At 33.4% G+C, this 18,121-nt stretch overlaps 1 protein-coding gene across 10 annotated transcripts in view; it reads right to left on the bottom strand.

Moving 5' to 3' along the window:
* LOC118739430 (arylsulfatase B-like) overlaps positions 1–8,429 on the bottom strand; it is a 23,065-nt gene extending 14,636 nt beyond the window's left edge. For 2 of the 10 annotated variants that reach the window (XM_036470742.1, XM_036470736.1), the window contains exon 1: positions 8,282–8,429. In XM_036470742.1, the coding sequence (XP_036326635.1) occupies positions 8,282–8,299 (18 nt within the window). In that variant the 5' untranslated portion in view covers positions 8,300–8,429. Of the gene's footprint in view, positions 1–101; positions 121–7,176; positions 7,206–7,487; positions 7,855–8,097; positions 8,139–8,190 lie in introns of those variants that run through there. The other 8 variants (XM_036470734.1, XM_036470733.1, XM_036470737.1 and 5 more) reach the window with 8 other exon arrangements.
* Between the last annotated feature and the right edge of the window lie 9,692 nt (positions 8,430–18,121).

Below are 18,121 nucleotides of genomic sequence, written 5' to 3'. Positions count from 1 at the left end.
CCCCCGCAATTTTTTATTTAATCAAGAAAACGCTCTTGATACTTCAGTCACCCTAGAACTAAAAATTGGTTTACGTTAAAACATTAATGGCGAAGACTTACCGTTGATGTTTGGCAATTTTTTATTTATTTTTTTTTTGTTTTTGTGGAAGGTGCCTTTTTTCCATACAAAAAATTGTCGAGCATATTTTGTATGGAAGAAAATGCGCACACCAAAAAATTGCCATAAGTCAACAGAGGAGAAGTCCTAGCTACTTAAAAACTTGCACATTTTATGCTGTAAAATTAAAAATAAGGATTTTTCCCATAACTGGCAAATGCTGGTTTTATTTTTCATAAGTGGCGAATATTGCAGTAGATATCAGCTTCCCTACTCTGCTATACTTACTTTTTCGCAATAAATTTTCGGTAATATAAGGGGTATTCAGGCGTTAATGTGAAATGCATTGCATCGGTGCGAAATGCGAAATTGAGAAATTTTATCAAGAGCAATACAGCCGAAAATCTCGCATCAGTCATTGCATTTCACTCTTTACGAACCATAAGCAAATGCAATGACTGATGCGAGATTTTCGGCTGTTTGTTGTTGATAAAATTCTGCATTTCGCATTAACGCCTGAATAGCTCCATTATGTCTACATCCCAGAGTGTATTTTATCTACTTAAGTTGCATTAATTACTGGCCCGTATTTTAAGATATACTTACCCGCATGCATTTTTATTCAAAAAGCAAACTGAATATGTGCAATTTTTTGAAAAATTTGTAATATATTTAAATTGAGTGCTCTCGAAAGTGTGTCGCTTGCTTGAGCAATTGTACTTACTTAGTAAGGCTTTTATGAAAAATTTGTTTGAGAAATCATTGCTAATAGCATTACTTGCGAGAATGCTGCAACGTCCACTAAAATTAATGCAGGTAAAAAGAGGCAGCAATTAAATTGTATACATTTATGTAGCTGTAACTTAGCTAGTTAGCTACTTATAATAATTATGGTAACAGTGAAATTTAGTCATAGTGAACTAAATAATATGTGTACAATCGCATGTACATATGTTCGTACATAAAGTGATGAACATACACACATACATATGTACATCTCTGAAGTGAACCAAAATTTTTTCGAAGGTCGCGCTTTTTTTTGGGAAATGATATTTTATAGTTCACAGCGGTAAAAAAAAAGTTGACAATTATTCGAAATTTTATTAATCATTATTAATTAAATTTTATATAGTAATTTTGCAAGCAGGTGGCAAACCCATTCAAATAAATGAAGCCTTATTGGATACCTAATGGCCAAGCCATCTTATCTATTTTTAATGAAACGAATAATATAATTTTATAATTTTTTAGACAGGCGGCAAATCTGTTATAAAAAATAAAATCATTTTGCCCATATAAAGGTCAAGTCCTTTCATTTGACACCTCACTTTTTAGTCCAATGAACAGCCCACATCTTATAATTTTTCACACACGTGGCAACCCTATTTGACAACAGAAAACCTTATTGAACATCTAAAACCAAGCCCTTTCATGTGACATCTCAATTTTTGTAATACAATAAAGCGTGCGGGTAATGTTTTTTTAGAGAGGTGTCATCCCTATAGAAATTCTAAGTACTAAAGATAATACCCCTATCGAAGCCTTATGCTATGTAAGGATGTATAATTAGGATAAGGATTTTTAAAACATTGTTGATCGCTTTTTAGCCGAATGCTGTTGAATGTTATTAGCTTTTTTCTATTTACTCTCAACGTATTATATACATCACGGAGGAGCGGTCTTGTATTGAACTACCGAATCGAAAAAGTTAAACGGAAAAATTAATTACGAAATTTTATAAAGAACAAAAATTATCAAGTTTGGTAACAAATCAACAAAAAGACAACGCTGATTGTGAACCGGAAAAAATTATTTCCACAAAAAGAACTCGACTTTGAAAAAAATGTTGGCATACTTCAGAGATTCAATACTTTCAGATGTTGTAGGCATTAAAACTTTATAAAGGTTTTATAAATAGCTGAAAGATGGGGAAAAATATGGCACGTTTTTAAACAGCTGCTGGAAAAATGACGGAAACAATTGCTCACCTTGGATAATCATTAATCAAGGAAACTTCACTGCTTGTGCAAATATTAGGCTGGGTCGTTTGTTAATTTCGGCTATTGGATTCCGATTGCAGATAAAGGTCTAAGTGAAACTTTCAAAGAAAGTATTTCAAACGGACTGTCGTTAATCCCTGAGAACTAGCGTCTCAAAACAATTCCCATCCAGGCGAATTAAGCCTACATGCCGACGGCACTCACATCCCAACGGCAGCGCTCAAAGCTAACTCCGTGCTAGGAGATTTTGATGATAGGATGGTAAAGGATAATTCAGCCTCCACGACGAAACGTCCGTTAAGGGACTGTGGGTAATCGACTTCGCCGGGGATTTTTCAGATGGCCTGCAGCACTTGGCTTCAGCAAGAATAGCCATTGAGCTACATACATGGCTGTACCGAGATGGGAAAACTACTTAGAAAGCAAATCCATCGTGCTGTAACAGAAGGCATGGAGAACACCAGAAGATTTTATCAAAAAGTTAGGCAACTTACGAACGAACTAATGTGAACACAAACACGACGTGCAAGTGACCGAATGCCCAAAACGTGCTAAAAGTATGGAAGTCACGCCTCTCCGACGTTCTGAATATCACTGAAAGTAGTCGGGAAGATGAGGAGATAAGAGACAGGCGACCCCGCAATATTCGACAAACGGAGGCGCTGAAGCCCACCGTAAACTAATTGATTGAGCCTTATCAGCGTGGCTTCAGACCTAGTAGGAAATTTATCATAAACTAATTATTTACTACACACCAAATCTGATAAAATACCCACGAGAGAAGGATCGACACTCACCATATCGACACTATCATATGTGTATGTATATGGGAACCAGCACTTCTTCTTATTTGGCGCTACGTGATCGTTTTCGGTTCAAAATTAGGCCACGTCTGCCTGGAAATTTGACAAATTGTACTTTGACTCTCTTTCGCAAGCCTGTTTGTATACAAATTTTCTATGTATGTAGCAGCTTGCAAGTGGCATATGGCATACCAATGCGTTATTTACCAGGAATCATCTGCTTGGTCGTGCGTTACCTTGCAAGTTCATATGCCATGTATGTTCGACCTATGACCAAGAACGCAAGTGAGGTGAAGTCTGTCCTGTAGAGAGAGGCTGCAGTCCAGCATAATCTTCGAATCGAAGATCTGTCTTCCTCGGTCCCAACCTTCAGTCTCCATGATATCTGAAACCTCAGCTTGGAATACGCTGCAGTAGTTTGGCTACATTAAATTGCTTTTCATCGGAGGATTTCGTGAGAAAAAGCCTCTTCTCGTCCTACCTACGAGTTTCGAGCTATTTGTATAGATGTCAATGCTCTCACATGGGCATAGTACAGCTGATTCAAATGCAGCGGGTTCGCTGGCTCGGCCATGTACGAATAGACATAAGCGCTTCAGCCCTGAAAGTAATCAACAAAGCAAGAGTAGGGCCTCCTCTGCTATGGAAACACCAGGTGGAGAAGGACTGTCAAGCCATGTCAAGCCATGCTTCACTTCCCATTCCCGATTAGCATCAGTTGGCACATAAGAGGTTGGCGAAACAATATTTTGGATTCGGCCAAAATTTTATTGGCGGTTACAGCGCCAAACAAGAAGAAGAAGAAATAAAATAAAATTTCACGCAACACCTATTTGTTGTTTCAAACTTTTATTTGGCTTTGGCGCACAAAAACTTCTATGCAAATTTATGCCGCCATGTTCATGTTCATGTTCAAGGCTAAGTATGTCGTAATTGTCATGTTGGATTCGATTTGTCGCTCATTCAGGCTGAGTAAATGGCAAATAAAACTAATTATTAGTTTAATTAATGGGTTAAGCGCATTGATATTTTAGTAATTATTAAATTTTATTTTATTTTATTTTTACTACATACATATCTTGTTAATTTCAGGTGTACAATGGTGTATAATTCTACGCCTCAATGTAACCTATATGCAAATTTATTTGATTGGTGTAACTAACAATTGTTTTAAGCAAATCATGAGAAAATTCTTCACCTTAACTTTAACTAAGATAAAACAACATTCGTGACACAACTAATCACGATAAGTGAAACGTATAGGTATTTAGAAAAGTGAGGACCCACTTTGTACACTGTAATCCACCCATTGAACGAGTAAGTGACCTTGGCTAAATAGCAGCTGAATACCTTGTACAGATAACCCAATTGTGGGAAGACGTTGATCGGCTTATAAATAGATATATGTATGCATTTATACATATGTGCGGATGTATGTACATATGTATGCTTCGAAGTGATTGAACAGTTAAGCTTGATGTATGAGAATGGCATGAAAAACATGCAAGCAAAAGTCCAGCTGGATAAGTGGAATGCGAAATTGTGTTGTATTAATATGTAAGTTTATTTATATGTATGAATATTACTGGATTGTTGACTTTTGCTAGAATTCTAGAAGCGTTCAGAACAATTAAAAAAAAAACATTTAAAACAAAACAAAGTAAACCATCTTCTTCAAGTCTTGGGAAAATTACCAAGCCACAAAACTGACAAGAAACTGGTCAACATACATACATACATACAAATACAGCAGTGGCGGCTGCGCAATCGCACAATCTACTTAGTCAGCTGCTCAAGGTTAAGGGCAATTATGGCTTAAGAACATTAAGCCCTGTCAGCGACAGTTTGAAGTGATCGCAAGAGTCGTGTTATTGTCGCTGAAGAAGCAACGAAATGAAAGTGAGCAGAGCCATCATTGAATGTTTTTAAAATTAATACTTGTGTCTGTGCGTAAGTGAATGCTGAAGCTGGACATTTTTCATGCCATTTAATCTTCTTGTTATTGTGTAGAAGTCGCCGAATAATTTTACATTTAAACTGGTAGAATTCTCAACTTCTCTTAGCTGGCTGATTCCCTAATTTTTTTTTCAGTTAAGTGGCTAGTTATTAATATGTATTGTAGGCACTTAAAAAATCCACTATTTTTATTAAAACTTGGTTATATCTTCTATATCAATCGCAAATTTTGCATGCCAGTCTTTTTTCTAACTATATCTTGGCTCTATATCTTTAGCCTCAGCACCCATTTTTCTGATCAAAATTAATTTTAGACATACCGCCGGACCGATTTAAATGCATATTTTTCCATTGGATCTTCAATTATGTCTACTTACTTTGCCTTAATAGAGTTCAAATGCAGGCTTGAAAAGAGGATCTATCCACGTACATAAGTATATATTACACTGTGCGAGAGTAAATTTTACACATAAAACAAATCAATACGCTATTAAAACTAAGGACCAAATAAAGAAAAACTGTGTTTAAAGTTTTTCTCTCTGACGCACAGTGCTTCCCTTCCATATAAAATGTGGGCAAAAATAGAATTATGGACGGATTTAAATCAAAATTCGCTTCTGAGTAAAATTTAGGACGCAAAATTCAAAAATGCAATTTGTTTCTGGATAACTTTCATACTTTCACTGTAAATGCAGTTTGAAGTTGAAAATTTAGGTTCTTGTCATTTTTACATAGGTATGTATATATAGTTCGTTCTATTTTCAAAAATGAGGTGTCAAATGACAAAACTTGGCCTGTTGATGTGCAATAAAGTTTTTTATTTTTGAAAAGGGTTGCCACCTGTTACAAATTTTATTAAAATTATTTAATAAGTCAAATGAATTAGATATTACAATATGGGTATCAATTGAACTTGTTTTGAAAATAGTTTACTTCTAAATGACACGTAGAAGGGTTGCCATATGTTTAAAAATCAAATTCACTTTAATTAAGGGAATAAGGTAACTGAAATATGTATATCAATATGAGTATCAGAAAAATGAAAAAAATTTGACATATTTAGAAAGAAATAAGTGAAGAGTAAAAACATTCCTGAGTTAATTTAAGAGTCCAGTAATTTAAAAGGAATGTAATCAAAACAAATCACTGATTGACAATTTATGTATTTGTAATAAAATAACAAATACGATGGCGCAATTTGTCGTAATTATTATTTTAGTTTAACTAAATTCGACTTTACAAACGGGTGGCAACCCTATTCGTAATATTTTTTAGCTAAAACCTTCTTAAACCTCTTTCGTCTGACTCCCTTATGGTGATACCTATCTATTTCAATTACCTAATTTCTTTAGTTCAAGTGGAATTTGATTTTTTAAACAGGTGGCAACTCGCAGCATGTAGTTATTACACATTTCGATTGATACCCATCTCTTAGTAATTCATTTAACTTATAAAAAAATTTGAATCTACTTTTTGAACAATCCAATTTTTTAACAAGTGGCAACTCTTAAAAAAAAAATAAACCTTCTATTATCCACAGGTCAAGCTTTTTATTCTGACACTTCATTCAAAATGGAACGAATCGTGCAGATCTCAAGGCACTGACAAAAAATGAAAAAATAATTGTATGCATTAGCGAAAAACGCCTTACTTCAGAAAGTGCAAAAAATGAGCAGGTTTTTATTTCTTCTTTTGAAAGCTAAAAGCCCGTACTATTTAATAAAATAATAAAAAAGAACCTATTTTTACATATATTTTTATTCATTCCATTAAAATTTACCACTTTTTGAAATTTTGTTTAAAATATTTAGCATTTTTTGAAATTTTGTTTAAAACAATTGCTTTTCTGGGATACCGCAGGGACACCCTGTGTTTAATTTTATTCCAAAATTTTAATTCCTGTAATTCTCTACTATCTATATGGAAGCAAGAAACGTCAAACCAACATTTTATTTCAAAGAATGCATTTTTTAAATTTTTTCTGTGAAGAGCTTACGCATGGCTATGCTCTTATTAAAATTCTTAATATAAAATTTTTCGACTTTAGTGGCTTCCTGGCGGCAATGTCTAATTAATTTGTTTTAGTGGATAAATTGTCTTTAAAAAATACCAAACAAGTTCACATTTAGGCGGCACTGTGTGACGTCAGAATTTTTTTTAAAAGGACTTTGAAATTTCATGGATAAGATTATTAAAAAAAAAAAAATATTTTAAAAAATTCAGTTTAATACTCAGTGGATGAAGAGATATATTTTAAATAAAATACCTATCTTAATTTAAAATGTCGAATTGCGGGCTTTTACGGTTGTCGAACTCACCGATTCAATTAGCGTTATTAGTAAAATACTAAGATCAGTGCAAAAAATATTTATTTGTCTTATTTTTACACAAAATATGTATAACAGTGTACATATAAATACGAGTATGCACATTAGATCGCATCACCTTGCAAGCAAACGAAAACAAATTTCACCGTACACGCCCGAGTCTAAACTATGTTTTAGGGATCGCCTTATAAATTTTTCGGTTACACCTACATTGGCAATAAAAATTGTTTTTTAAAATAGTTCTATTGGAATAATCGAAATGCTTCCTTAGCAAAAGTTTAATGAGTTTTGGTTAGATTTACATTTAAATGACGCTGAACTCTCTAGAATAAAAAAAGTCTCCTCGAGACAAGCACATCAATATGTATACTAATCATACTTTAAGATCCGCCTGCAAATGCCGAAGATAAGACGAAAACTGCGAAAAGGCGATCCCTACGTTCGGCAAAAAAAAAAATCGAAATTGCCTTCGAGTCGAAATACTTGCTTAGCCAAAGTTTAATTCTTTTTAGCGAGCTTTAATTCACCGACATTAGGGTGGTACGTTAGGGTTATAGGAACTGAGATGCGGTATGTATTTAAGTACTTGAACGGGGTACTAGAGCTCAATGAACAAAAATAATTTTCTCCTCGGGCTTTAAGATCCGACTATAAATGACGAAGATTTAACGAAAAATGTTCGGCCAAACAAATTTTTCTTCGAAATTAGCTACGGTGAATTTTTTTTTTCTGGTACGGTCTAATGTACTACATGCGCAGTGAAACAGCAAACAAGATGAACGTACAAGTTCTCACATTCGATTTACATTTAAATTACGCTGAAGCATTAAAATTAATAAATTAGAAAGTGCACACTCAAAAGTACACTTTATAAAAAAAAAACACTTTAAATCTTTGTAACGACATAATTACAGTATTGTCTAAAAATTGGCAACAATAGGGAAGTTTACGTTTTTTTATAACCAAAAAAAAAATAGAAAACACTAGCACTTTTGAAGTTATTACATATACAGAGGTAAGCCTCCAACAATTTCCGCTAAAAATTTCCAACTTTTACACTTCCAATTCTGTTCAATTCACTTTTGAATCACCGTACTAAACCGATCCTTCTCATTTCAATTCCTCGCGACGACTGAACTGGCGAAGCGCAAGTGTATCGACAACATTTTAACTGTTTTAGCCGCCCCTAAACGATCGACTAGCCAAACAACCGACCAACCAGCCAGTCAGCCAGCAGAGTGACAACAAACACAATAAAAGCCAACGAACGTTGACGCTTTTGCTTTTGATATTAGGTTCGTTCGCGTAGCTGTTAATTGTTCATGTTTAACCAAAACTTACAAGTTTTTGCGTTCGCGTACGCAAAAAACTTGCAAAGTAGGGGAAATTGAGAGAGCAAACTGACATTTCATTTTGAGGGGAAGCTGCTGGTTTCTGCTGGAAAAATTTTTGCCAACAGCAATTTGCCAACAGGAAAACAGCTGATCAAAAACAGCTGGTTGGCATTTACGCAAATCACAAAATTTAATTTGATAGTTTGGAAGATAAAAATTACAAAATGCGACTAATTAAACTTGTAAGAAATAAGTAGTTATTTGTTTAATCAATAAACTGTGTCAGTATAACACTTTGCGATGACTTTTCGTACGTTTTAAATTTTACACTTTTGTATGTAAACAAAAATTATATCAGCTGTTCGTCTAACTTGCAAGTTTCTGCAAATTTTCTGTTCGCGTACTATTTTGGATATTTCTCTCTTGTGAGAGAACAGATGACATTTCGCCGAAATTTGGCAGTTGGTTGGTTTCTGCTGGAGATTTTAAACGAACGCACCTATTACCAGCACATTATTAATTGTTATTATCATTCTGCTTGTTGTGCTATTGTTATTGTTTGAGTGTGTGTGTTTTTGCAATGCGATAATATCAGTGTTAAAGAGTTTTCCGCGTCAACTAACTAGATAGTTACTACAATAGTAAGGTAAGTTGTTTTGCGCTGTATCGCAAGTTAATTAACTAACTACTCGCATAAATACATACATACATATATGGGGATACTACTTAAATATCGTAATGAGAGCGAACAGCAGTAGCGAGCTTCATTCATCATTTTCAAGCTCAAACAAAAGCTGCCTACTACATATTTAAATTACAATCAAATACTACCTGGGGGCAGCATTGAAGTTAGCGAAGACACAAATGACGACGATCAAAACGTTGACGTCGACTTCGACTTTAGTGACGCCCAAGTTGGCGCTTGATACTCCTATGTAGTACATATACATATATATATTAGGGTTGTTGCGAATGTGGAATTTTAGATGTCTAAAGCTAAAATCCACGGATGCGAATGCGAATGCGGATATCAAGTAATTTTACGAAATAATTTAGATAATTAAATTAGGTGTATGTATTAGGTAAATAAAAAAATGCAAAAGTTAATAATTTTTAATAATATGTATTTTTTTTATTGAGTACTTGAAATTGGAACATTATGTTTAATAAAAAGTAATGCTGCTGCTTTTTCCGGTTGCAGCCTGTTTTTAAAAGGGTCGTAAATCAAACCCGCGCCACTAAATAACTGCTCGCTCGAGGCGACAAATATGTATCTGCGTGTGAAACTTGAAAATGTCGGATGTATCCTCCTGACTTTCATCTTCACTTGAAGAATCTAGCATTATGGCAAATTTGTGCTTATAGCGAGCTAAAATGGTGGATATGGCAAATAAGTTGTTATTTTCTAGGAATGAAAATTTCGAACGAAATTTTGTTTTCAAAGTCGTAGCTGCTAGCCGAATTGGATCAGAATCTTGCTACTTATTTTTTTAAAAGGCCCCCCGTTTTTTTATAAGCATTTGAATTATTGTAATCACGGATGATGCGGATCTCAGAGCTGCTTAGTTTCCGGGTGGCTTCTTTAAAAGTTCAGCTGTAATGAAAAGCTTGTAATTGGTGTTTTTATTAGCTGAGCTCGACTTTTCCTAGTTGCAGGCAGTCACAATTAATTACACACCGCTGTCAGTGCCATAAGCTATCAAATCCATTTTGTTGTTCGATTCCATGCGGTCAATGCGTTGTCATATTTTATGACAGATGCACGCAAATTTCAAATTTTCAACATAAATATATTGCATGCCAAGTTCCACTCCCCAATAGATATTAACTTCGCCTTGAATAGATTCTTATTTGATTTGTGAACTTGGCAGTCAACTTTTTCACATTCCTTTTTATCTTTATTTCGCTGCGTGCTAATTATGACACTTACACTTTTCTAAAGAGAAGTAGAAAAAAATCTAGTTTTTCCAACAGATCTTTTAAAAATAATATTACCCTATGCACAGCTTTTAAATTATTTGAGCCACGATTCTCTTTATAGCAAGACGTTGAACATTTCTGCTGCAAATTCCTATTGAAGGAGCCTACTTTTTGACTTTAACTACGGGACAGTTTTAGCACAGAAGTTTTTAGCCAAGAGTTCAATGTATATCCCTATGAAAAAATATATTTCCCGATAAGTAAACAACTGTTTTTAACCGACTTCCAAAAAAGGAGGAGGTTATCAGTTCGTCGGAATATTTTATTTTTTTTTTATGTATGTTACCGCATAACTTTGTACCACGTCAACCGATTTCGATAATTCAATTTTTGCATCGGAAAGGTAGTGTCTCAGAGGTGGTCCCATACTAATCTGGTTGAGATCCGATCAGTGGATCATGAGATATATATATATATATTTTTTTTTATATGGGAGTTGAAGTCGGTTTTTTTTTTGCTAAAAATTACTAGTTTGAAATAAATTTCACAATGAGCTTCATTTGAAATGATTGAAACGAATATAAGATCAAAAGCAAATCACAAAAAGTGGTTTAAACTGTGCACACTTCTTCTTTCATGTCTAGTAGTTTTTTTTTTAAGATTGGTCCACAAAATTATAATACAGAAAGAAACGAATGATCAAGTAGAAGTGGGAATGTGAATAACCGCCCCTTGATAGCTCGGTTATTTATATACATAGTACATATCGTCACCTGAAATGCAAAAAGACGTAACATCATCGTAAGTGAAATGGAAAAAGGCCGTGACTAATATTTTAATTTTTTTCATAAAATGATGTGGGGAGTTGTAATTCGATGAAATCCACCATAAAAATCAAAAAGTGAATTTTGAATTTTTTATTAGACTTTTTGCATTACAACGATGATGTTTGTTACGTCTTTTTGCATTTCAGGTGACGATATGTAGCTTGAGAAATAATAGGTTTAAAGACTCTTTTATCAGAAATGATAAATCTGACTTTTGACCGGTTTTGTTACACAAATACTCCTTTGTGCCGCAAAAATATTGGCTTAAACTTGTAATTTTCTTTGCCAAATATACATTCGCATTCGCAAAAGCTCCGCATTGATTATTGCGAATGTTAAAATTAATGCGGAAGCTCCGCGGTTGCGAATGCGAATATTCACAACAACCCTGATACATATGATGGACTTGTATAATCAATTGCTGTGCAGAGTATACTTCAGACGCTGACGCAGAGCTTCATCAGCTGATTCAGTGTTAAGAGGTGTGTAAAACAAATATGAGAGAGAAAAAAGTAATTACACTTCTCCTTAAATGGCTTTAGTGATAATTACGTTGGGGTAGGTTGGGGGTAAGAGATAAAGCGGCGAACGTTATTGTCGGAATTGTGAAGACGGCGAGAGAAATTGTTATTAAAAAATGGTAGTACCGTTACTCCCTTTGTTCTCAAGTGCAGATTTAAAGGTTAAATTAGTGGTGACATTACCATAACCATATAAAACAGCTGTTCCAACCAACCTTATGGTCAACACTGTATTCGATTAGTGTTGCCACACCATAACGCCATAGCCATAGATACCAAAAATACTAAAAAACGGAAAAAATCGTATTTTTTCATAAAGTAACCTTTTTTTAACAAAATTTCATAAATAATGCAAAAGAAATGTATATTATTAATAAAGTACAAGTTATTACGTTTAATTTGATGTGCATATTTTAGTATGATCTGCTGTTGAGTTCATAGAATTCAGTGTTAATTTAGTGATAATGAAAGAAGTTCTGCGCAAATATACTACGATATTACCCATTTTCCGGGTCTTGTTCCGCGTCTGGCAACACTGACATTGTTGACTACGAAAAATCAGCTATTTATGGTCATGACACCTATAATCGATGATAATTAATGTGGTACATCTTCTGATCGGCGGCATAAAAGTGCAATATCGAATAATTCGAACTATCTTCGAAGCAATCGAATCATAGCCCCCCAGGGTGAGACTGGCTACCGATTACATACGACCTGAAGTTGAATTTCACAAGACCTTCGGGGTCGTTCTGCCGTCGAGTGCCGACTGGGACGATGAAATTTATATCTCCCCACGGGTTACATCATCTGCACACCGATGGCGCTAAAATGGAAAGCGGAGTTGGAGCAGGTGTTTTCTCTGAACCCCTGGTATTTAAAAGATCAATCCATCTGCCCAATTTAACGTTTTCAATGCAGAGGTATTCGCTATAGCTAAAGACTGTCGTCTCTTAGAACGTAGTGGTTTACGTATCGCCATTTTATCGGATAGTTAGGCGGCCATTAAGACCCAGTCGTTTCTTATAAAGACAGTAAATAGTCAGCTCGATTTAAATTTAGTTTTGAGTGCCTGGTCATCGCAACATTCCCGGAAACGAGGCTGCAAACGAGTTCGGCAGAGAGGGTTCCAAAATGGCCACTATCAGGAATCCGATCCCACCGCCAATTGAAGCCATATACCGAGAAATGCTTCTCCGCAACCTTCAGAAGTCGGATCGAAGGTGGCGCATGGCGTCGGCTGCCATACATCCCAAGTCATTTGACAACGCGTACGTCACGTACAACGCTAATAGAATACACAACTTATAAAGGCAACCCAGACCTGACGTTGCGAGGCTAGTACCGATTCTTACTGGACATTGGCCGGTCGGCACCAAAGCCAGAAGGCTGGGTATCGCCTACAACGACTTCTTTTGAAGCTGCAGGAACGAAGACGAACAGGAAACGGTAGAATACAGATTTTACGGGGAGCAGGAATACCATACTAGGAGCAAATGAGCGCACATCGCTACAAGAATTATTGACTTTAGATTGAGCGCTTGCGTTCGTTTAAATTGCATTACTTGGAATAAGCTAATCTAATGAAATCCATTGCAACTTTTTATTTCCTATAGTTCTCTTCAATTTACAAAAGGTAGTAACGTTTTCGTACACAAATACATATGTACATAATAGCCACCTTCGATTCTCTGCTCACTATATTTCAGTTCCGCTCGCTTAACGAACAATTTTTATGTGAAATCAAAAAAAAATAAAAAATTAGCAAGCAGCGATGAACATAGGCGAGCTTGATGTACCTCATTAGTTTCATTCTCTTCGCCGCTCGCTAAGTGCTAGCTCATTAAATATATAAATGGGTATAATAATTACGTTAAAATCCGCGTACATATGCATACCCTAAAACGAATCTTTTGGCTAATTGAGAACTTCACTTTCTATATATGACATTTTTGAATATTCTCTAATTAGAACTGGTTTGAAAATCCACTTAATTAGTCTACTTAATCAACCTATTTAAAAGGTATGACTATTTTCATTATAAACCATAAAATTGATCAACTCGTAATCGAGGCAAATGGGATAGTAAATGAGCGATCATTATACATATGTACATACACAGAACCGAAAACATACACTTATGTACATATAACTAGATACGAGTAAATACATATGTACATAAATACATCAGAATAGTTGATTGGGTATCAAAATCAGGTTTGGGAATTACGCAGGAAAATTTAACAATACAATACGTGTGTACATACTTAAATATATATATGGAATGTAAAAGTAATAACAATCAAAATGCTGACGAATTTAAAATTCTACTGGTGACGTACTTAATGCTTGATTTTCAATATCAAGTTCGCGGTTTTACCCTTTTTGTTTATTGATTATTATTACCGCCATTTGGTTTGAAGAAAAGTAGAACGGGAAAACCCTTAAATTGTATGCTACATAGTTACCTGATATACAGGGTGGTCCATATAGCGTTTTTTCTGATCACATGTTATTTTAATAGTGACAGCTCTCTCCCCGCTGGAAATCTTAACAGAAAGTCTTATTTCATGTATTTTGTTATGCTTTTAGTATGGTACATATTAGGGTGATTGACTCGCTTTTTGCAAACCAGTCAACCGGGATGATTTTATATTTTTAAGCGGTTTTTTGAAATCTTGATTTTTTGAATACCCAGTAAACCAGATTTTTACAACCGATTATACCTTTTTCCAGCAATTCCCACGCCCATTGCTAGGTGTTTGTCGCCTTAAAGAAAAATCTTGCCATACAAATATTATATCTGGATAGGTATTCTATCGGAATCCGTAATAAAATTTTACTTTTAGCAAAAACCCGGTGTTTAACACCTTACCAAATATATCTTAACATAAGTTGTCGAAAAAAATTACAAAAAATTGTTGATTCTCACAAAGTAAACCATTTGGTCATAAAAAAAAAAATATTTTAAAAATAGTTATTGAAAAACGCCCATTTTTTGAACCACGTTTTTTTATAATATAATATATAATTTTAAATCCCTAATTTACTGGTCTTCACTATACAAATCAACTTCAAAAAGTTACCAGTCCCCAAGGAACCGGCCTAGAGATAGACGAAAAATACAGTTTGGCAGTGGGCAGTGCTGGTAACAATAGGGACTATCTGAGGACTCACCCTAGGTTAGCCCTCAGATAGTTCCTATAATTCCCCTGTCAATGGTTTCAACTGCCATTTTTAGCATTGGCGTGTCATTGGAAAAGGACCGGTCCAATCAACACTGGCCGTAGATAGTCCTGGACTAGTCCAATTTTGGAAATTTTTTTCGTTGGAGTAAGATTGCGTTCTGCACTTCGCAGATGCTTTTTCATAATTCGGAAACACAAAAAAATAAATTTTATCATTTTATAACCATGTTGCTTCTGACAACATTTGAACCCGGACCCTCCTGAAAGCTAACAAATAGTGGCAAGCATCTCTGCGCACTGAGCTACAGCCACGCATGTAAATGTGTGTTCAAATGTTCACTTTGTATTAAGGCCAGACCAAGCGATTGGGACATTTACAGGGTGGTGTTCTTTAAATTTTTTTTATTGAATTGCAAGACAACACCACCCTGTAACTGCCAAACTGGATTTTTCGTCTATCTCTAGGCCGGTTCCTTGGGGGACTGGTCGAAGGCTGACATTTTCGATGCAAGCAAATGTCCAATTCTGACCAGTCAAATTTTAACCAGTGAAGTACTAGTCCTTAACGGACAATTGGCCGTCTTATTGCTGCAGGGTTGTAATTATGTACATGCAAATGTATGCGCAAGTAAAAATTTCTTAAGCAGTAAAAGCAGTGTACAAAGTAATATATGTAGTTTATTGTACCTCTATGCTTACAATTTATTTATAAGCAATGTGGTCTGTATTGTCACTAGAGTAAAAAATAAAATGTAATAAAGATAATAAAGGTAGCGGTTAAATGAGTACCATAAGAGTGAAATAAATATTTCAAGTTCAAGTTTTATTATAAACTACATTTGATGGGTAGGTTCAAGTACGTACATATAAGTAAGTATAAACAACAAAGTTGTAAACGCATGTCTGGGTGTTATTGAGTAATAAATATTGACATTTCGTTGGAGAGTCTAGATATGAATGAATGCATGTATGCAGATCAGACGTCTGATAGTCGATATTTTAATTGAAAATTTAAATTCAATCACACTAGATAAATACCGATGTACATAACAACGTTTTAAGTGCAAAAATTCCGCATATTTTTTTGGTAGTTTAAAACAAGACCAAAATTTTTGCTAAAATAAAACAGGACTTAAATTATCGGTCATGTAAAATCTGGCTTTAACTTTTTTTACATTTAAAAACTGAAAGACTGGTCAAACGTTTTTATAATTGAAAATTAAGACATAATTATTTGTCTCTTTTTAAATTACCAAAAATTCATATCCAGTTTTCATATAGGCAATAAACTTTGCTTAGTTTTTTAATTAAAATATTCGACACCCGTTTTCTAAGAAACAAAGGATGTATTTTTTAAGGGATATTCCTAGTTTTGAAATTTTGAAGCGACCAAATTGTTTTTTTCGTTTTTAAATGAACAAATCTTTATGTCCAATAAATAAAAAAATTGTTTTAAAATTATAAAAAAAAATTATTTCAATTTTCGTTATTAAAAAAAAAAACAAAAAATTTATGTACAATAACCAAAATTTTTATATTTAGTACACGACAAAAATGTTTTAAATGACAAAAAATTATGTTCAGTTTAACAATTTTTAAGGAGAAATATGTCCATAGCTTCATTTTATGTTCATTTACTAGATGACCAAAAATTAAGTCCTAACAAACATTTCCGATTAGCCAAACTTGATGTTTAGTTTTTAAACCACCAAATTTTTAATTACTAAATTTTTATGTCGTATTTTCAAATTACAAAAAAAATATTTTTACTTTTTAAGTCACCCAAAATGTATGCCCAGTTTCTAGAAAATCAAAATTGTTATATTAAATTTTAATATGACCAAAAATTTATTTTTTATCCAGCTTCTTGTAACAAAAAATGTATGCCTAAAGAAATATGTCCAGCTTTTAAACTACAAATATTTATATTAAGTTCTTAAATAATATATTTTTTTTTCTATGGCCAAAAATTAAAAATGGGGAAGAATTAGTTTCAGTTTTTCAACTAACAAAAAATATGTACATATATTTTTTAAATTACTAAAAATTTATGTGCAGATTTTAGATGTCAAAACTTTAAGGTCCAGTTTTTTAACAAAAAAAAATATTTTAAAATAACAAAACAAAAGTGAGCCCAATTTTACAATTAAAAAATTTCTGAAAATTTGGATTAAGTTTTTTAACACCACGTCCAGTTTTCACATTACTGTAAATTAATAATCAGTATTTAAATAAGCAAATTCTTATACCTAGTTTTTAATATCTGAAAATGTCTAGTTTGTAATATCTGAAAATTTAGCTCCCTTATTAAAATAACCAAATATTTTGAGTTCATTTAAAAAACTGTTTAAAATTTCTTACGGTATTTAAATAACCAAATTTGTATGTAAAATTTTTTAATTACCAAATAATATGTCCATAAATTATGTATAGTTTTTCAATTACTAAAAATTTATGCACAGCTTTTGGTGACTTTACTTTACGGTATAGTTGTTAAGCGAAACAGATATGTATTTTAAAACAACAAAATAAATGTGAGTCCGGCTTTACAATTACACAAATTAATGAAAATTTATGTTCAGTTATTTAATAACCACATTTATATTTTTTAATAACCACAATTGCCCAAACGCCAAAAATTATGTACAATTTTCAAATTTATGCTCAGTATTTAAATAACCAAATTGTTATGCCCAGTTTTTAAGTTACCAAGAATATGGCTAGTTTAAATATCTGAAAATGTATGTCCTAAATTAAAATAACCAAATATTTATAATTTATAATCATTATAAAAACGTCCAAACATTTTTGAATTTATTTAAATATCTAAATTTTGATGCAAAATTTTTAAATAACAAAAATTTTATTGTCCAGAAATAATGTGTAGTTTTTCAATTAATAAAAATTTTTGTCCAAAACTTAGTTCATAAAATTTTTGTGTTACCACGAAGAATGTTTGACTAATCTAAAGTGGCAAAATGTTTTAAGTTAAGTTCAAAAATTTGCAAATATATGTATATTCACGCCCTCTTTTACTTACAAGCACTCATATTCTATTAAGCGCAGGAATCTCTAAAATATTAAAATATTTTTGTTTATGTACGATATGTATGTATATTTTAGATAAACGAAATACTAGCAATTCA

Source organism: Rhagoletis pomonella, unplaced genomic scaffold (genome assembly GCF_013731165.1).
Source record: "Rhagoletis pomonella isolate Grant_MI unplaced genomic scaffold, Rhpom_1.0 Rhpom_scaffold_00005, whole genome shotgun sequence".
NCBI classification, from domain to species: domain Eukaryota; kingdom Metazoa; phylum Arthropoda; class Insecta; order Diptera; family Tephritidae; genus Rhagoletis; species Rhagoletis pomonella.
Note: the sequence above shows the minus strand (reverse complement) of the source record. Positions and strands in the feature narration are given on the sequence as shown.